Source organism: Pan paniscus, chromosome 11 (assembly GCF_029289425.2).
Source record: "Pan paniscus chromosome 11, NHGRI_mPanPan1-v2.0_pri, whole genome shotgun sequence".
Lineage (NCBI taxonomy): Eukaryota > Metazoa > Chordata > Mammalia > Primates > Hominidae > Pan > Pan paniscus.
In genome coordinates this window covers 68221907-68243242 of record NC_073260.2, presented here as the reverse complement: position 1 = coordinate 68243242, position 21336 = coordinate 68221907, and the positions used below count along the sequence as shown (strand labels likewise).

At 45.9% G+C, this 21336-nt stretch overlaps 1 protein-coding gene across 1 annotated transcript; it reads left to right on the top strand.

The window, feature by feature from the left end:
- Positions 1-17157: 17157 nt before the first annotated feature.
- PRKACG (protein kinase cAMP-activated catalytic subunit gamma) lies at positions 17158-20217 on the top strand. The gene has a single exon (XM_003824755.4). The coding sequence runs from the start codon at positions 17366-17368 to the stop codon at positions 18419-18421; it is 1056 nt and encodes a 351-aa protein (XP_003824803.2). The 5' UTR covers positions 17158-17365; the 3' UTR covers positions 18422-20217.
- The last annotated feature ends 1119 nt before the right edge of the window (positions 20218-21336 follow it).

Below are 21336 nucleotides of genomic sequence, written 5' to 3'. Positions count from 1 at the left end.
CTTTCTCCAGAATCCTTTTATGAAACCAAACTTTCATATTCCCACAGGTGTGCCTTAGGTACCTCTCTCTGTTTCCACAGCCTGCAATGTAATTGTTAGTTTTCCTGTTTATCTAATATCTCTGACATAGACACTCTACTGGTGAATGAGTGATATTCTTTGTTGGCCTCCTGTTTCTTCAGTAGCAATCACTGTTGCTAAGGGAATGGGGTAACACAATTGGCCAGTTCAGGGACAGGGCATATTACCTGATGAAGGGCAGTGAGAAACCTTGCAGGACACCAAAACAAAAACAAAACAAGACAAAACCCAATCCTCTACAGATGACCAAACCTTAAGTCTCCAAATTCTCACTCATTCTTGCTTAGTCCTGGTCTTCAGCTCAGTGCTATGATTCAGTGCCTAAAGACTTAACTTCCTGTCAGGAGGTGACTTCAACTCTGGGGAAAAGAAAGCCCACTGCATTTGCTTGGATTGATTGGTAAGAGAGATTGATAAAAGGATGTTCTTTGACATTTGCCAAGGGCAATTTTTTTCTATAATGAGGGAAGAGAAACAGCTGTATGTCCCAGGAGACTGATTATGGCACTAGAGTCAAATCCACACTCTGGAATGCAAGTTGATACATCACCTTAATATTAATATAGATTAAATTCATAAGATACTCAGCAAAGTAATCAATAATTCCAAAGTCAATAAATATTAAACATGTGAATGATGTAGATAATGAGCTAATTATTGAATGTTTCAGTGGCCAGAAAAAAGGAGGTTTGGATTTATTTTCTGAGAGTGGCTCCCTGTAGGGTCCCTTGGGCAGTGTGTGATAGCTTTTGATCTGTGATCTGACAGATTAAGGGAGCTTCAGGCAGAGGCCTCTCTCTCTTGTACAAAAATACTCTTCTTGGTTACTGTTTGAGGGGACAAGAGGAAAGAAGCATGTGATGTATCTGAAATATAGCCTTTAGAGAGTCATTCTTTGTGTTAACTAAGGAATTTGCATTAATATGCCTAAGGAAACCACCTTTGTAAAGGTTATGACAGTGAGAGAAATTTAGCTTGGCTGACTCCATCTTGCTCCTAGTCTCATAGGCTGGCTGTCCTCACTTATTCCTGGGCATATAACAAAGGCCACGCCAAGCTAACTGTGGGAGGAATTTAGTGTATAGTTTCACTTTGAAGCAAGAATGATAATAGTCCCTCCCTAAAACTGAGCCCCTCCTTTCTCGGGGACTGAAACTGCCTTTGTAAAACTAATGAAAGGCCACAAGATTAGGATTATGGGAGGGGTCTGAATTCTGCTAAGATGTAGGCATAGCTTGCCTTTCTATAATCTATGCTGGAGGTCACAAGATTTGTGACTTCCCCGTTTGCTCTTGTAAATAACATCACTATTGTAGAACCTAAGATTGGTCTTTTGAGATGATTTTCAGAACTGTGCATTCTGGGCACCAACTGACTTCACTTGGACTCGCGACTCATGACTCAGCCAGTCCTGTGGCCCCCACCCTATGGTGGACTCAGCACATGAGGATTGTTTGCCATGCTTTTATCCCCAATCAGCAGCACCCATTCCCTAACTCCCTGCCTGCCAACTTATCCATAAAAACCCTAGCCTCTGAGTTCTCAGAGAAACTGATTTGAATAATGAACTCTTGTCTTTCATGTGGCCAGCCCTTGCCTTAATTAAACTGTTTCTTTACTGCAATACTGCTGTCTCAGTGAATTGGCTCTATCTGTCCAGCATGCAAGAAGTATAGTATAGTAGAAACAAGTAGACTTTGTGGGCTCAGACAAATGTATTTGCAAAGCATAATTTTCAAAAAGTTAAAAACAATTCTCATGCAAATTTGTAGTGAGCATGCATCAAAGATTAAATAATTAGTGGAGTTTTATGGACTGAAGTGTGTTCTCCCAAAGTCCATAGGTTGAAATTTTAACTGCCAGGACACTCAGAACATGACTATATTTGGAGATAAAGCCTTTAAAGAAGTAATTAAGGTTGGCCAGGCATGGTGGCTCATGCCTGTAATCCCAGCACTTTGGGAGGCCGAGGCAGGTGGATCACTTGAGGTCAGGAGTTCGAGACCAGCCTGGCCAACGTGGTGAAACCCCATTTCAACTAAAAATACAAAAAAAAAAAAAAAATTAGCTGGGCATGGTGGCGGGTGCCTGTAATCCCAGCTACTCAGGAGGCTGAGGCAGTAGAATCACTTGAACCCAGGAGGTGGAGGTTGCAATGAGCTGAGATCGCGCCACTGCACTCCAGCCTGGCGACAGAGCAAGACTCCGTCTCAAAAAAAAAAAAAAGTAATTAAGGTTAAATGAGGTTCAAGTGTAGGTCCTAATGTGAAAGGAGTGGTGTCTTTATAAAATGAGAAAGAAACACCAGGAACACATGTGCACAGAGAAAAGACCACAGGAAGAGGCAGCAAGAGGGCGGCCCCCTGCAAGCCACAGGGAGAGGCCTCAGAGGAAACCAACCCTGCCAGCACCTTGATCTTGAACTTCCATTATCCAGAACTCTGAGAAAATAGATTTCTGTGGTTTAAGCCAGCCAATCTGTGGTATTTTGTTATGGCAGCCCTAGCAAAATACAAGAGGGAGCCAGCAGGAAGGCAAACTGGTTTAAAGGAAGCTGGAAGAAACTGATCTATAATAGTCAGTGATAAAAAGAGCATTCTGGCGTAAGATTGCTAAGTGAGATACACAACTGGGTAGTGTCCTTCAGGTCTATAAAACTAGAGTCTTTCGGGTTACTTTCTTAGACAAGAGTCATTTGCATCTTACCAGTTTTCTACAAGCTGACATTCTTTTCTCTTTTGTTTATTTATTTATTTTGAGATGGAGTTTTGTCACCCAGGCTGGAGTGCAATGGCGTGATCTCGGCTCACTGCAACCTCCGCCTCCCAGGTTCAAGCAATTCTTCTGCCTTAGCCTCCCGAGTAGCTGAGATTACAGGCATGTGCCACCAAGCCTGGCTAATATTTGTATTTTTAGTAGAGACGAGGTTTCATCATGTTGGCCAGGCTGCCTTGGCCTCCCAAAGTTTTGGGATTAAAAGCATCAGCTACTGTGCTTGCTGTTTATTTTTTTATTTTAATTTTTTTTGTTTATTGTCTTCTAAAAATTGACATCCTTGAGACCTAATTAATAGCAAATAATAGGTCGAGCATGGTCACACTGTGCTGGAACAGAGTTTCTCAATGGTGACTATTTACTGATGTTTCTACTGGTTATAGTCATGTGCTGCATAATGCTGTTTCAGTCAGTGATGGACCACATATGTGATAATGGTCCCCTAAGATTATATTTTTTTACTGTACTTTCTCTGTGCTTAGATATGTTAGATACATAAATACTTAACTACTGTAGTACAATTGACTATAGTATTCAGTATGGTAACATGCTGTACAGGTTTATAGCCTAGGAGCAGTAGGCTAGACTGTATAGCCTAGGCGTATAGTAGGCTAGACCATCTAGCTTTGTGTAAGTACACTCTATGATGTTCGCAAGATCACAAAATCACCTAATGATGCATTTCCCAGAATGTATCCCTGTTGTTAAGCAACACATGGCTAACTCTGTCGTGGTGGTTGTCCCATGCATTGTAAGGTGTTTAGCAGCATTCTTGGTCTCCACCCACTAGATGGCAGTAGTATCTGCTCTCCCATTCAATTGTGACAATCAAAAATGTCTCCAGACATTGTGAAAAGGTCCCCTAAGGAGTAAAATTGCCCCTGGTTGAGAACCACTATTCTGGTCTAACTTTGAATTAAATATCCAAAGCAATCTTTTTGCCTTACTTCCAAGTTTTAGATAATTTTCATAACTGTTCAAATCCCTGCTCTGCCCCTCAACTACCTGTGTGTCCTTGGTCTATTTTTAACCTGAGTTTCAGTTTCTTCATCTGTAAATTAAAGCAAATACTTCTTTACCTCAGAGATTTCCACGAGGATGAAGTGAATTAGTATGTGCAAAACACAGACATCAGCGAATGCTAGCCCCACACTTGGCCTCATGGTTGGTCATGGTGTCTTTTAAGAGGCATGTTTATACACCTGTGGTCACAGAGGGCACCCCGGGGCCACTTTGGTGGCCAGGCACACACATCCAGGTCTGGGCTTTCAGGGGACTGCAGGCTGGTGCAGATCACCGGGAAGTCAGGACCCTGCAGCTGAGCTGGGTGCCTCTCTTCACACTCTAGGCAGGACAGAGGAGTGGGTGGCCTTGACAAGAGTTAGGGGAGAAGAGGGGAGCCAATACCCTCCCTTCACCCTTGGCCATCACTGCAGGCCAGTTCTCTTCTCTGCCTCTAACCTGATGCAAGTATCAACCCCATCACTACTTTCTTCCAGTGCTCAGGGACCTGATGTGCCCCTTGCTGGAGGAACCCTTCTTGCCTTGTCTCTTGCCTTAGGCAATATGGTACCAGAATATAGGGTCAGGAATTCCACGTGAAAGTATAACTAGCATCTTTGTTGCTATCCTTCAACCTTCTACATCTACTATTCAGAGGTGATCTTGTTGATGAACTGAGCTAATTTATGTGTGTGTTGTTAAAATAGGTTGTGGCTTGGTAGGCGTTGAGGGAAAAGGAGCTTTGATGGCCCTCGCCTCACGGGGAGACAACTGCCTTTACTTGGAAAACCACTTTAAGATCAGCCTAGATCCGTCTGTGGGACTGCATTGTCCAACAGAGAACGTCTATGTCTGGGGGCCTGGGACTCTGGAAAGGGTTATTTTGGGGTTTCAGAGTGATTGAGCCTAAGGGGGGGCACAGCCATCTCCCATCTGTGGGGTATAATTGCTTGCTCTCCATTCCCTGCTTTTTTTTTTTTTTTTCTTTGAGTTGGAGTTTTGCTCTTTCACCTAGGCTGGAGTGAAGTGGTGCGATCTTGGCTCACTGCAACCTCCGCCCCCTGGGTTCAAGCAATTCTCTTGCCTCAGCCTCCTGAGTAGCTGGGATTACAGGTGCACGCCACCACGCCTGGCTGATTTTTGAATTTTTAGAAGAGACAGGGTTTTGCCATGTTCGCCAGCCTGGTCTCGAACTCCGGACCTCAGAAGATCCACCCACCTCAGCCTCCCAAAGTGATAGGATTACAGGTGTGAGCCACCATGCCTGGCCCATTCCCTGCTTATTATAGAACACTAACAAGCAGACTGGGCTTGAGTCTCTGAGCCTGACACTGTTGCATAGTGGAGAGTCACTGGTTGCAGGGAAAGGAGAATCAGGCCAGAGCATTCACATGGTGTCTTCTCTCCAGGCTTCTTGGCTCCCCTCTTTCATCCCATCCTGCCTGGCTTCGCTGAATGAAAGCTCTATGAACTTCACTCATCTGTGATGATTGTGACTTGCCAGTAATGCTAAATGCTGCACCAGGCAGCAGGGCACCCAGTGGGATGAGGTGGGAGTTATGGGGCATCAGGGGGAGGCCGTATGCAAAAGAAAGGGCGACCTGTCCTAGACCCACCACACCATTGGTCGACCCTGGGCAAGAAGACCTGAACTTCCCTGGATTTTAGTTTCCTCATGGATGAAATGGGGACACAAACACTGTCCTGTTTTCCTCCTAGATTGTGAGAATCAAGTACAAACGTATTTAGAAAGTGGGAACAGGACTTATGCTATGATATTCTGGGAGAACTCAGGCTAATTTTTTTTTTTTTTTTTTTTTGAGATGAAGTTTCACTCTTGTTGCCCAGGCTGGAGTGCAATGGTGCGATCTCAGCTCATGGCAACCTCCATCTCCCGGGTTCAAGCGAGTCTCCTGCCTCAGCCTCCCGAGTAGCTGAGAATATGGGTGCCCGCTACCACACCCAGCTAATTTTTTGTATTTTTAGTAGAGACAGGGTTTCACCATATTAGCCAGGCTGGTCTCGAACTCCTGACCTCAGGTGATCCACCCACCTCAGCCTCCCAAAGTGTTAGGATTACAGGCGTGAGCCATCACACCTGGCCCAGGCTAATTTCTTATGGTGGCACATCACTCACCATTTAACAAATATTAATGAAGCCCTACTGTGTGTCAGGCACTGTTCTAGGTGCCGATTATACAGCAGTGAACAAGACAGGCAAACATCCCTTGCTTCTTATGTTCTATTGTAGGGACACTGATGATAACAAAATAAGGTAAACAATGTGTTAGAAGCCGGGTGCCTCACACCTGCAATCTCAGCACTTTGGGAGGCTGAGGCAGAAGGATCACTTGAGCTCAGGAGTTCAAGACCAGCCTGGGCAACATATATCTCTATAAAAAATAAAAAATTAGCCAGGCTTAGTGCCATGTGCCTGTAGTCCCAGCTACTCAGGAAGCTGAGGTGGGAGGATCACTTGAGCCTGGGAGGTCAAGGCTATGGTGAACTGTGATGGTGCCACTGCAACTCCAGCCTGGACAACAGAGTGAGGCCTTGTCTCAAAAAACAATGTGTTAGCTGGTCATCAGTGGTGTGGAGAAAAAACAAGGAAGAGGGAGAAGAGGTGTAGTAGCCAGCTTCCAAAAGGTCCCTCACCTCTTGGGATTCCATCCCTTGTGTAGTCCCTCCCACAGTGTACCAGGGTTGGTCTGTGTGACCAATAGTAGATGACCCAGCTGATAGTTTCTCCTGTCTAAGATCAGGTTATAGATGACTGCGGCTCTCTCTCTCCCTCTCTCTCTCAGATCACTTGCTATGTGGGAGCTGGTTGCCATGCTGTCAGAATCTATGGAGAGGCCCCTGGTGAGGACCTCCAGTACACAGCCCAAAGCCAGCAAGGACGTGAGGCTTGCCAGCAACCACATGAGTGAGCTGGAAGTGGGTCCTCTTGCCTCAGATGACTGCAGCTCTGACTGACAGCTGACTACAACCTCACGAGGAACCCTGAGCCAGAACCTTGGAGAAAGCCTTTTTCTCATGCCCTAGAGTTGAGAATGTAGATTGAATGTGCTCTGCTATGATTGCTGTTGTTAGGCACTGTGGGAAGTGCTTTATATACACTCTTGTTTAACTCTAATAGCCTTACTGAGGGTACTATTATTATCTCCATTTTATACACCAAGGCTCAGAGGCTAATTCACCTTTCCAAATCCTCCAGCTAATAAGTGTCCAAGCTGGGACTCAAACTTGGGCCTTTTAACTGTGCTGCTATTCTACCTCTCCCTTGCTCTTTCCAGACCAGGCTTGGGACATAACACTAACACCCTTTTGCTTTCATTTCATCTCTTGTCCTTCAGTCATTCCTAAACATTGACATTCATTGAGTTCCTTGGCTCTGGCCACAGTCCTTTCTCCCTTTCCCCTCTGGGGCATCAAATAGTGATTACAGTATCCACAGGGATGGCATATGCCATTTCACCATTTCACAGTTCCTGGAATCCACTTTTCACTTCTCATAAAGCTCCAGCAAGCCATTCTCATCTTGGGTTGCTTGTTTGCCTATTTGCTGTTACATCCATTCTCTGCTCCTCATCTGTTTCTTTCAAGGAAACCTGATCCATGCAAATTTCGTTTCCTAAACTGCTTTGCCAATTTGTTTCAAGAGAGATTCAGCCAACGAGAGGCGCCTGTGGGAGACTGGCAGGTGGGTGGCAGACAGGAGGCAGGTATTTCTGCCCTCCTTTTCTCCCCCGCCCCCATTCCCTTCAGGCACCATCTCCAGCAGTGATTGGGTTTCCTCCATGGCTCTGCCTCTTGCTGGACAGACCACTGTGGTTTCAGTCTCTGCTCCGGGGCTGTGTTAACACCTTTTTCCTTCTGTTCCTCTATGCGTAGTTATGGTAAATGCAACTTTTCTGCATTTCTTAATTTTGAGTTTGTCTAATTCTCCCTGGTAGCTCTTTCAGTCCTTCCATCACCTTTGCAACAAATTCCCTGCATTAGATTATCTCTGTGAATTGCCGGACCTAGGTTTTGTTTGTGAGGCTGGACCCCAGCTGATATTCGTATCTGTACTTTGGACTTTATTGCCATTTTAAATTGTTCTTTCTCAGATATCTTCAACTATAGGATCCTGCTTTCTGATTACAATCTCCAGTTCCTTAACCTCAGGTCCTTTCTTCCATTTATCATGTTTGCTCTGTTCACCCACTCTGTTCTTCCACCCACTTACTCATCAACCTGTCAAGAAAAAAAGCCAAACTCTATAAAATATTTAAAGAGTTTTATTCTGAGGCAAATATGAGTGAACATGGCCCGAAGGCACAGTCTCAAAAGGTCCTGAGAATATGTGCCCAAGATGGTTGGGTTACAGCTTGTTTTTTTTTTTTTTTTTTTTTGAGACAGAGTCTTGCTCTGTTGCCCAGGCTGGAGTGCAGTGGCGCCATCTCGGCTCACTGGCTCACTGCAAGCTCTGCCTCCCGGGTTCATGCCATTCTCCTGCCTCAGCCTCCTAAGTAGCTGGGAGCGGACCGCCACCACGCCTGGCTAAGTTTTTTTTTTTTTTTTTTTTTTTTGTATTTTTCGTAGAAACGGGGTTTCACCGTGTTAGCCAGAATGGTCTCGATCTCCTGAACCTGTGATCCACCCACCTCGGCCTCCCAAAGTGCTGGGATTACAGGCGTGAGCCACTACGCCTGGCCACAGCTTGGTTTTATATGTTTTAGGGAGACATTAAGACATCAATCAATACATGTATACATGTGAGGTATACATTGGTTTGGTCCAGAAAGGTGTGACAACTTGAAGGGCAGAGAGTGCTTGCAGGTCGTAGGTGGATTCAACAATTTCCTGATTGGCAATTGGTTGAGAGTTAAGTTATTATCTGAAGACCTGGAAGCAATAGAAAGGAGTGTCTGGGTTAAGATAAGGGGTTGTGGAGACCAAGGTTCTTATTATATAGATCAAGTCTCATAGGTAGCTTAGAGATTATAGATGCAAATATTTCCTATGCAGACCTTTAAAAGGTAGGTATTAGACTCTCAGTTAATCTCTTCAGGGATTTGGAGGGCCTGGAAAAGGAAAGATCCACTTATGTTAAAAGAGATTTTTGGGCCGGGCACGGTGGCTCATGCCTGTAATCCCAGCACTTTGGGAGGCCGAGGAAGGTGGATCACAAGGTCAGGAGATCAAGACCATCCTGGCTAACAGGGTGAAAACCTGCCTCTACTAAAAATACAAAAAAGAAAAAAAAATTAGCCGGGCGTGGTGGCATGCACCTGTAGTCCCAGCTACTCGAGAGGCTGAGGCAGAAGAAGCGCTTGAACCTGGGAGGCAGAGGTTGCAGTGAGCCAAGATTGCGCCACTGCACTCCAACCTGGGCGACAAAGTGAGACTCTGTCTCAAAAAAAAAAAAAGAGTTTTTTACAGATGTAAATTCTCCCCCACAAAAGAAAGCTTTGCAGGGCCATTTCAAAATATAGCAAGGAAACATATTCTGGAACTAACTTTGGGAGGAACTTAGTTTATAGTTTAACTTTGAAACAAGGACGATAACAGCCCTTTCCCAAAACAAACCCCCTTCCTGCCTGGGGACTAGACTGCCTTTACAGAACCAATACATTAGCCACAAGATTAGAAATTATGGTTTAGGAGTCATGCAACTGAAGGCGGCCAGATTCTGAACCTCCCCAAATTGCTCCTGGGGATAACATCACTACTGTAAAATCTAAGATCAGGGCTTGAGATATTTTGCAGACCCTGCACTCAGTGGATCAGCTGGCACCACCCAGACCAATCAACTGGCTCATCTGATCTTGTGTACCCCCCAGCAGGAACTGACTCAGCACAAGAGGACACCTTTGATTCCCTGATTTCATCTCTGACCTGACCAATCAGCACTCCCGACTCACTGGCCTGTGCCCACCAAGTTATCCTTAAATACTCTGATCCCCGATTCTTAGGGAGACTGATTTGAGTACTAATAAAACTCTAGTCTCCCATACATCTGGCTCTGTGTGAATTACTCTTTCTCTATTGCGATTCCCCTGTCTTGATAAATCGGCTCTGTCTAGGCATTGGGCAAGGTGAACCCATTGGGCGGTTACAAACTACAAAAGGGAGAGGGTATAATGAGGCATGTCTGACCCCTACCCCTTCCTGGAGTGGCCTGAACTAGTTTTTCAGGTTTCTTTGGACTCCCCTTGGCTAAGAGGGGGGTCCATTTAGTCAGTTGGGGGGCTTTGAATTTTAGTTTTGGTTTACAAACCCATCCATCATTGTTTTTGTTGTTGTTGTTGTTGTGAGACGGAGTCTCGCTCTGTTTCCAGGCTGGAGTGCAGTGGCGCGATCTTGGCTCACTGCAACCTCCACCTCCTGGATTCAAGCAATTCTCCTGCCTTAGCCTCTGCAGTAGCTGGGACTACAGACGTGCACTACCACGCCCGGCTAATTTTTGTATTTTTAGTAGAGATGGGGTTTCACCATGTTGGCCAGGATGGTCTCGATCTCTTGACCTCATGATCTGCCCGCCTCAGCCTCCCAAAGTGCTGGAATTACAGGCATGAGCCACCACCGCGCCCGGCATCCATCCATCATTGTTTGTTGAGCGTCCTCAGTTCCAGGCACTGTGGTTGCTGATGATATAGTGGTAACAAAGATTGATAATCAACATGTTCTCACGGAGCTCACAGTCTTGCGCAGGAGAGAGATGATAACGTAAAAGTATTTACAAAGTCACATAAGTGCTAGATGGGGTAATTATAGGATACTACAGGAGCATATGAGAGTGGCCTGGTCTTGACTTGGTGGGGGTGGTGACAGCATGAGTTTCTGAGATCAGAGAGATGAAGAGTTGGCCAGGTGAAAGAGGGCAACGAGGAAAGAGCATAGCAGAGGGGACAGTATGTACAGACCCAGAGGCCAGATGTCCTCATCTAGTACAGTGTTGGAGAGGCTGAAAAAGGGAGATTCTCAAACAGACTCAAGCTTGGATGCATTGGGCCCTAGCTCCTGGGGTTCTGCAGTTCTGAAAGGTCTGCAGTTTACCCCTAGGGTTGCAATCTTCTTATTCTTTTTTAACTCCAGGTTAGGCACTTCCATCCCTCACAGTTCAGTTTCAGCTCCAGCCCTCTTTGTCCCTTATAATGCATACAAACTCTTCAAACCTCCTGCATTTCCTGAATTATGGAACTGGTCACTGGATACCCCCTTTTCCTTGCTGTATTTGTATAGCTTTCTTTTGTCTTCAAGAGCTATCTAATTATTAAGATAATCGAATTGGGACCTCTCACTTCTCAGCTCTTTGTTCTATAGGCTATAAAGCATTTTGGGGCTCCTTCTGGGAAAACATTAATCGATTTAAATCAAGGGCATGCACACAAATGCTGCAGGGGCCAGGCAGGTGCCAGAAATGAGTGCCCTATGGAACACTTAGCCTTCCTGGGCTGCCTTTTTCTTTCTTGCTCTGCTGGAGACATGGCATAAGCACTATTTTACTTTTAACGCTAATGTAAAAAAAAAAAAAAAAAACCCACAGAGCCAACAGGGTGATAAGCAGCAACTGTCATTAGCTCTGTGCAGTGGTGATAGTTGGGTGGGCAGGAAGGGCTGTGAAGTGCAGAGAAAATGCTTACATAGGTGCAGTAGCAACTCAGCATAGCTGAATGGTGTCCTGTGGAAACGTAGGCCTACTGTGCACAAATATTACAACAGGAGACTGAAATCTGGATGATCTGGGGTATATGAAACTGACGACTCTTTACATTGAGAAAACAATTATTAAAATTTAAAATACTCTGTTAGGCCTATAACTATATTGGGTTAAACAAAATGTGTTCATGGGCTCATCCAATGGTTCTAAAACTCGGCTGTGCATTAGAATCACCTGGGGAGCTTTTAAAAGTCCCAACGTTCAAGTCACATGCCTGGGCAGTTAAGTCAATCTCTGGAGGCAGATTCAGTCATCAGTATTTTTTTTTTTTTTTTTAGACAGAGTCTTGCACTGTCACCCAGGCTGGAGTGCAGTGGCGCAATTTTGGCTCACTGCAACCTCCGGCTCCCGGGTTCAAGTGATTCTCCTGCCTCAGTCTCCTAAGTAGCTGGGATTACAGGTGCCTGCTGCCACACCTGGCTAACTTTTGTATTTTTAGTAGAGACGGGGTTTCACCATTTTGGCCAGGCTGGTCTCGAACTCCTGACCTCAAGTGAGCTCCCTGCCTCGGCCTCCCAAAGTGTTGGGAATACAGGCGTGAGCCACCATGCCCAACCCAGTATTATTATTTTTTTTAATGTCTCAGGTGATTTCAATGTGCAGTTAAAATTAAGAACCACTGCTTTTGATGTGCATCTGTTTGTGAGCTCTGATTATAGGGCATATTTTGGCAGAAGGATGTTGTGAATGTTCTGTTCCACCTAGGGCCTTCTGTTAATTGGCAGGTGTGCTGTATCACACATGTTAAGTGCTGCAGATGAGATTTCAGAGGAAATCATCAAGCGCTCTCCTGTTCTGTTTCTCTTGAGGGCCTCAACTCTTCATCATGAAATGTGGGCTGTTACAGTGATAGCAGAAGAGGTCACCAAGAAACTCATATGCCATTATACTTTACATGAGTGCCGAAGCTCCTGTCGCAGTCCATATTATCTGTATCTAACATCTTGTCCTGGGTACAGTTTCCCATTCAGCCACTTGGCTGTACTGTCTGTATGTTGCATGATAATTACTAGGCATTATACATGTGCAGTCACATTGCAACCATGTGACAATGCCCACTTCTTGTGTAGGTGTGCACAAGAAATTCTCTTCAAGGTCTCAGAAGGACTGAGTATGGCAGGCCTCACAAGACACAGCCATGGTGGGCAAATAGCAGTGCCTGACATTCCTACCCCCATCCTCAGATAGTGGAGTTTCCCACAATCCCCCTCCTTGACTCTGTTCTCTCTCGGCTCACGTTCCTTGGCTAACACTCTCATACCACTTAAATCTGTGCTGCCAGTGCTTATCTGTCTACTAAGTTCAATCCCAGATTTCCATTGGCTAATTAGACATCTCTACCTGAATGTCTTAAGGACCTATGAACTCAATGTGTTCAATCCTGAATTCATTATTGTCTTCAATAAATTTGTTTCTTTCTTTCTCTTCCCCACCCCCGCCTTGTCCCATTTGCTTTGCTTAAAAAAAAAAAGCCTTGCTTCCTTTATGTGGAAAGACACATAAAGGAAGAACTGAAAAACCAGGGCTCAGGACAGAAGGCAAGGAACTTATTGGCCAACAGCTGTAGAAACATGGACAGCCTTCTAAGATGCTGTATTTGGATGGCTCCTTTACAAATGCCTCAAATCCCCCTGTGTCTCTGCTCAAGATTGAATTCCTGAGAGACATAAACTGATTGATCTATCTTGGGTCCTGTGGCCATCCCTGACTTTGACTCAGGTGAGTGGGTTAGATTGGGAACCCAACAGAATCAGATGAAATGAGGTAGAAGTAATCCCTCAAAGATAAAACAGAGTGCTATTGCCAGGAAATGAAGGAGAACTACAAAATATGGGGAAAATAATTTTATAAAAATGGTCTCCCTTTTGTGGATTTAAACAGTATATAAAAGTGACATATAAAATATAAGTAAATGCATTTGTGAGAAACCAATGTTTTACCTCATTTTTATTTTAATAAGTAAAGTAATTCATGCTCAAAATTAATTTTAGCAATTCAGAAGCTTATAAAGTGAGAAGTAAAAATTTTCCTTCCTTTAATTTATGCTTCTCTAAGTTCCTAGTGCTATTCCCTAGGGGTAATCACTTTTGGCAGTTCTTATATGTCAGAAGATATATTTTTAGGTAAGCAAGTTGGGCCTATTTCTAGGACTACTTTCTTTTCAGGTCCCAAAAACATTACAATGCTCATTATCATGTGTGTCAAGCCACTTCTATAAATATTATGGTGGCCGGGCACGGTGGCTCACGCCTGTAATCCCAGCACTTTGGGAGGCCGAGGCAGGCGGATCACCTGAGGTCGCGAGTTCAAGACCAGCCTGGCCAACATGGAGAAACCCCGTCTCTACTAAAAATACAAAATTAGCTGGGCATGGTGGCACATGCCTGTAATCCCAGCTACTCAGGAGGCTGAGGCAGGAGAATTGCTTGAACCCGGGAGGTGGAGGTTGCGGTGAGCCGAGATCGTGCCATTGCATTCTAGCCCGGGCAACAAGAGCAAAACTCGGTCTCAAAAAAAAAGAAAAAAAAAATTGTGGCAAAATTAGTGGTACCAAGGGATGAATGATTGCCCAAACTTTAAATAAATGTAGTACTTTATAAATTATTGTCATTAAGTTATTTCTGAACTTCCTGACTCCCATAATTTTTCATCTTTCATATAACAAAGGCCACGCCAATTTTTAAATCAACATTTTATAGATCATAAATCTGACATAGAAACTTTGTGTTCAAAAATGTTCTTTTACAATATTCTGCTAATAAGGAGAAAACAAACTATTAATAGAAGCTGGCTTGTCAAAATCCAGGTATGATAAGTATTTCTGGACCAGAACATGCAGTGTTATGTAAATAATTCCCTGAGTGATAGAGATTTGTAGTTTATTTCTTGTTTGAATCCTGGTGGAGTTTGTTCTTTTCTTTGCTTCCATCAATATTTTGGAGATAGAGAGGAAGTTAGAATTGAATGATCCAAGCCTTATGCAATTAGCCATTTGGAAACTGCTATATAAACAGTAAAGAGGAGAATCAGCTGGCATGACTGCCAGTGAGCAGTTTTTTGGGAGAAGAATGGTCTTGATTGCCTTTCATTGGGCATACAGGAAAGCAGAGTTGGCTTTCACCTCTTCATTTGGCCCCCTAGGCAAGCTCCAAGCAGATCATGCAAAGGTATTGTATCTTGCTACACAAATCTTTTCCTTCTGAAAGGGTTTATCTGAATGCAAAAGGATTCCTGTTTCCTTGGCATGCTAACGACTCCCTTGCTCCCCAAGGCCATGGAGAAAAGCAGAATGGAAAGTGGAGAGAAATAACAAATGTAATTATTCTGCAGCTTGTTCTGGGATAAATACTTGATGTTCTGACCTGTAAACGAAGCATGGGGACATTTCTAGTGTGCAGCATATGTTCCCTCTAGACCCCTGTGTCTTCCTAATTGAACTTCAGAGATTAATGCCACAAGAATTTGTCATGGAATGGCACAGCCTGCTTCTAAACAAACTGTCCCACTTCCAAGGCATGGGTCCAAGAGAATGGCTTCACACTAATTGCTCTTTGTGTATAAATTTCTACTGAATAATCTGGAGGTAAGTCAGAAATGGGCAGAATTTTAGCAGATCTACTGTGATGAAAATGAAGAGGAAATCACTGAGATTATGGGGGAAACGTGGAATTTCCATCTGCCAGGGATTTGCCTTGACCCAAAGCACAAGGGGCAATTGACCCCCCTGCTATGTTCTTGAGGGAATGTGGGTTTCCCTTTTGTGGAAGTTCAGATGATCAACAGTAGATTTTTCTCCTTTCCTCCTCTTCCTCTCTAACCTGACCGTCTCTGAATATACAGTCAGTACACAAGTACTGGCCCCAGATTAAACCGTAAACTCGGAACCAGGCCTTGCACACAATAGACACCTGCTTGACCAACATCTGCTGAACTGAGCGGCAAGAATTCACAGTCACAATAGAAACCTTCTACTTGGAGTCAAGTAATCAGGGATTCCTCTCCAATTTGCTTGGTTTCAGCCTGCAGGGCTAGGTGAAAGGGTGTTGTTTACTTGCACTAGCTACAGGCGATGTAGCCAGGGTGGGTAGGCAGAATTAGCTGTCAAACTTAAAGGGCAAGATGGAGAGAAAATAGGAGGATAAATGGATATTCCTGTAGCTCGGTGTTTATGATGTAGGACAGAATCTTTGTACAGAATTGACTGGGGAGAGCAGCTCAGAACCCACCCTGTGATGGCTGAGTGCTGGCGGTCTTCTGGAGGGTGTGTGGGGCTGACATGGTGGCCTGGGGGAGTGATGGAAGGCCCACCATCTATGTACTTTGACTTCTCATAAACTCCTATGGCATGTTTTTAATAATTGATAGAATAAGTAAACAGAAAGTCAATAAGAATATAGAAGACCTGAACACTACTACTAGCCAACTTGACCTAAGTGACATTTGTAGAACACTGTATCCTCAAACAGCAGAATACACCAGAATATACATTCTTCTCAAGTGCATATGGGCCATCTACCAAGATAGATCATATTCTGGGCCATAAAATGAGCCCCAAGAAGTGTAAAACATTTTAGGTCACACAGAGTATGTTTTCTAACAATGGAATTAAATCAGAAATCAATAGGAAAATTCTTGAAAAATCCCCAAGTATTTGGAAATGAAATAATATAATTTTAAATAGCTTATCTGTCAAAGAAGATGAAAAGGGAGCTTAGAAAATATTTTGAGCTGGATGAAAAGGAAAATACAACATACCAAAATTTGTGGGATGCTGCAAAAAATAATACTTAGGAGGAAATTTATAGCACTAAGTGATTGTAATAGAAGAAAGATTTCAAATCAGTGACCTTAGTTCCCACCTTAGGAAATAAGAGCAATTAAACCCAAAGCAAACAGAAGAAAGGAAATCGTATGTATGTGTTAAAATAAAACATTACATGCAGTAAAACTGAATTTTGGGGGGAAGTATACAGTTCTTTGAGGTGTTTGTTTGTTTGTTTGTTTTTCAGATGGAGTTTCACTCTTATTGCCCAGGCTGGAGTGCAGTGGCACGATCTCTGCTCACTGCAACCTCTGCCTCCCAGGTTCAAGCAATTCTCCTGCCTCAGCCTCCCGAGTAGCTGGGATTACAGGCATGCGCCACCACGCCTGGCTAATTTTTTTGTATTTTTAGTAGAGACGGGGTTTCACTATGGTGGTCAGGCTGGTTTCGAACTCCTGACCTTGTGATCCGCCCGCCTCGGCCTCCCAAAGTGTTGGGATTACAGGCTTTAGCCACTGCGCCCGGCCAGTTCTATGAGTTTTAAAACAAATGTAGACCACCACCCAATACACTGTAACCACCAGCACAATCAGGATACAAACATGTCCCATCACTTCCCACATTCCCTCAGGCTGTCCCTTCATAGTCCAACCGTCCCCTAACCCCAAGCCCTGGCAATCACTGATCTGTTCTCTCACACTATAGTTTTGCCTTTTCTGGAATGTCATAGAAATGGATTCATACAGTAAGTCCCCTTTAGAGTTGGCTTCTCTCACTTGCATAATGCCTTTTGGATTTATCCATATTGTTGAGTGCAGCGGCGTGATCTTGGCTCACTGAAGCCTTGACCTCCCAGGCTCAAGAAATCCTCCCATCTCAGCCTCCCATGTAGCTGGGAATATAAGCGGAGGCCGGGCGGGGGTCGCAGCGCCGCAGCCAGCGCAGCCAGCCCCAGGGGGCGCCATCTCCGCCGCTGCCGCCGCTGCCGCCGCCGCCGCCGCCGCCGCGAGACCCCCGCCCCTGCCGCCACCACCGCCATGGGCAACGCCCCCGCCAAGAAGGACACCGAGCAGGAGGAGAGCGTGAACGAGTTCCTAGCCAAAGCCAGAGGAGATTTCCTCTACAGATGGGGAAACCCCGCTCAAAACACCGCCAGCTCGGATCAGTTCGAACGGCTCAGGACGCTGGGCATGGGCTCCTTCGGGCGGGTGATGCTGGTGAGGCACCGGGAGACCGGCGGCCACTACGCCATGAAGATCCTCAACAAGCAGAAGGTGGTGAAGATGAAGCAGGTCGAGCATATACTGAACGAGAAGCGCATCCTGCAGGCGATCGACTTTCCGTTCCTCGTCAAACTCCAGTTCTCCTTTAAGGACAACTCCTACCTGTACCTGGTGATGGAGTACGTGCCGGGTGGGGAGATGTTCTCCCGCCTACAGCGCGTCGGAAGGTTTAGCGAGCCCCATGCCTGTTTCTATGCCGCCCAGGTCGTCCTGGCCTTCCAGTACCTACACTCGCTCGACCTCATCCACCGCGACCTGAAGCCAGAGAATCTCCTCATCGACCAGCAGGGCTACCTGCAGGTGACGGACTTCGGTTTCGCCAAGCGCGTGAAGGGCCGCACTTGGACCTTGTGCGGGACCCCAGAGTACCTGGCCCCCGAGATCATCCTGAGCAAAGGCTACAACAAGGCCGTGGACTGGTGGGCCCTAGGGGTGCTCATCTATGAGATGGCCGTGGGCTTCTCACCCTTCTACGCCGACCAGCCCATCCAGATCTACGAGAAGATCGTCTCTGGGAGGGTGCGGTTTCCCTCCAAACTCAGCTCTGACCTCAAGGATCTGCTGCGGAGCCTGCTGCAGGTGGACCTCACCAAGCGCTTCGGAAACCTCAGGAACGGGGTTGGCGACATCAAGAACCACAAGTGGTTCGCCACAACCAGCTGGATCGCCATCTATGAGAAGAAGGTGGAAGCTCCCTTCATCCCGAAGTACACAGGCCCTGGGGATGCCAGTAACTTTGACGACTACGAGGAGGAGGAGCTCCGGATCTCCATCAATGAGAAGTGTGCCAAGGAGTTTTCTGAGTTTTAGGGGTGTGCTTGTGCCCCTGTGGGTTTTCTTTCCTTTTTGTTTTTGGTGGTTTGGGGGATGGGAGGGTTGGATTGAACAGCCAGAGGGCCCCAGAGTTCCTTGTATCTAATTTCATCCTCACCCCACCCTCCAGGGTTGGGGGAGCAGGAAGCCCAGATACTTGGAGGAACAGAAACACCAGCTGCTCCCTCACCACCCCCATGCCTTCCTGGTCCCTCTGTGCTCTCTTTCTCCTCCCACAGGGTCCCCCTTGCCCCAGCCCCCTTCTGCCTGTTTTAAACGAGTTTCTCAGCTCTATTCAGGCCAGGTCTTGCTGTTGTATCAAGGGACACGGTGTGGAAAGAGGGGCTCAAACTTAACTCCAGCCCTGAACAGGCACCACTTACTAAGACAGGATGAATGAAAAGCACACCTGCCCTTTGGAGTAATCCTGCCTGGGAAGGAGAGAGGTTTAGTGCCATGTTCAGTGGGCTGTTTTCTAGAATAAAAAATTAAAACAAAAAACAATTAAAATCTTATTTAAGTTCCACCAGTGTCCCCTTTCCTCCATCCTCTACTTTCACCCCTCCCACCCTTCCCACCTTCCCGTGTCTCCCCATTTTAACAAATCCAGGAAGCCGACTGACTTTGGAAGGAGGCTCTGGGGTTTGAACTTCCCCCATGAACTGCTGATTTCCCCCTCCCCCCTCCCCAGGGGCATCCTCTATCACTCTTGCAAAGGTCTCAGTTCTTTTAGGAAGCTCCACTCTCTTCTTCCCCAGCAGACTCTTCTTCACCCTTGGGCTTTGGGAGCCAGAAAAGCAGCTGCCCCACTCCCTGCCAAAGAGGAGTTGTCCCCCAAAAAGACAGAGTGGGAGTTCCAAGCCCAAGTCTTTCTTCACAGCAGCATTTCCCCGAAACTCCTTAATTTTATTCTCAGCCAGATTGTAATGCCCAGCCTCTCCTTATGGGAAGGCAGTCCTGCAAAAGGACATGGAAGAGGCCCAGCCCCTCCACCCGCACCTCATCGCCCAGGGTTCAAGGCTAGGGCTGCTGGGGAGGGGCTGCCTGTTTTATTCACCCAGCAGCTTCTGCCTTCTCCCATCCTGGGTGCCCCTCTCCAGCTTAGCTGTCAGCCATCCTTCACCTCTTCTCCCCTGCCACCCCGTGCTGTTTTCAATTTTTTTTTTTTTTTTGACATGAAGTCTCACTCTGTCACCCAGGCTGGAGTGCAGTGGTACAATCTCAGCTCACTGCAACCTCCGCCTCCCGGGTTCAAGCGATTCTCCTGCCTCAGCCTCCCGAGTAGCTGGGATTACAGGGGCCCACTACCATCCCCGGCTAATTATTGTATTTTTAGTAGAGACGAGGTTTTGCCACGTTGGCCAGGCTGGCCTTGAACTCCTGACCTCAGGTGATCCACCTGCCTTGGCCTCCCAAAGTGCTGGGATTACAGGTGTGAGCCACCGCCCCTGGCCTGTTTTCTTTCTTAATAGAAAAGTGAGGAGCTGCTGGCGAGCCACCTCATTCATCTTCATATTTCCCCCTCTCATCACTTCTCCCCATCCCAGGAGGAGCTCTCAGGCCTGGGGTGGGGCCCCAGGTGGGCTCAGGGTGATTCGACCTGCTTGCTGTGAAAAGATGAGATTTCCTCTTGAACAGTGTGCTGTTGTAAACGTATGTCAAAACTATTACCAATAAGGCCGGGTGCTGTAATCCCAGCACTTTGGGAGGCCAAGGCAAGTGGATCACTTGATGTCAGGAGTTTGAGAGCAGCCTGGCTAACATTGCAAAACCTCGTCTCTACTAAAAAATACAAAAATAGCTGGGCGTAGTGGCATGCACATGTACTTGGGAGACTGAGGCAGGAGAATCGCTTGAACCTGGGAGGCAGAGGTTGCAGTGAGCCGAGATCGCATCACTGCACTCCAGCCTGGGTGACAGAGTGAGACTCTGTCTCAATACAACAAAACAAAAAACCAACTATTACCAATAAAGTTTTGTTTAAAAAGAACTGGCAAAACTAATCTATGATGCTGGAAGTCATAATAGTGACCTTTGAGGATGGCATTGGTGGAGAGGGGACATGAAAGAGCCAGCAGGTGGCTGGGCACGGTGGCTCACGCCTGTAATCCCAGCACTTTGGGAGGCCAAGGCGGGCGGATTACGAGGTCAGGAGTTCAAGACCAGCCTGGCCAACATGGTGAAACCCTGTCTCTATTAAAAACACAAAAAATTAGCCAGGCATGGTGGCAGGTGCCTGTAATCCCAGCTACTCGGGAGGCTGAGGCAGGGGAATTGCTTAAACCCAGGATGCAGAGGTTGCAGTGAGCTGAGACTGCACCACTGCACTCCAGCCTGGGCGACAGAGCGAGACTCTGTCTCAAAAAAAAAAAAAAAAAAAGCCAGTAGGTTAGCTGCAAATGTTTTCTATGCGCTTTAGGTGCTGGGCACATGGGTCTACACATATGTAAAAATTCACTGGACTATACAGTTCATAGCTGTGCACTCTAGCATATGTAAGTTATACCTCAGTCATTAAAAAATGGTTGAAAATGTTGAGATTTTTTGAGACAGGTGAGACAACACAGGCAGGCCACGGGTGATTCAAGTGGGGATAGAGTTTTGAGGATCACAGCCTCATGGTATTGAAATGGCTTTTGAGTTAGGTCTTAAAATAAAGGTTCTTAACATTTCTTGGGTCCAGGTCACTGTGAATTTGATAAAAAGTATAGTCTTTCTCTTCATGAAAAAAAAACACCCCATATACACAAAAGCATACCCAACTTGCGTATATGATTTCATGGCCCTATTAACATTTATCTATGACTCTTCTAGAAATCAGTGGGTCCTAGGCTAAGCACCCTGCTTAAATGGGTAGATTTACAAATGGGAGGGGGGAAGAGTGGGGTTCACCTATGAAAACCCATGTAGTA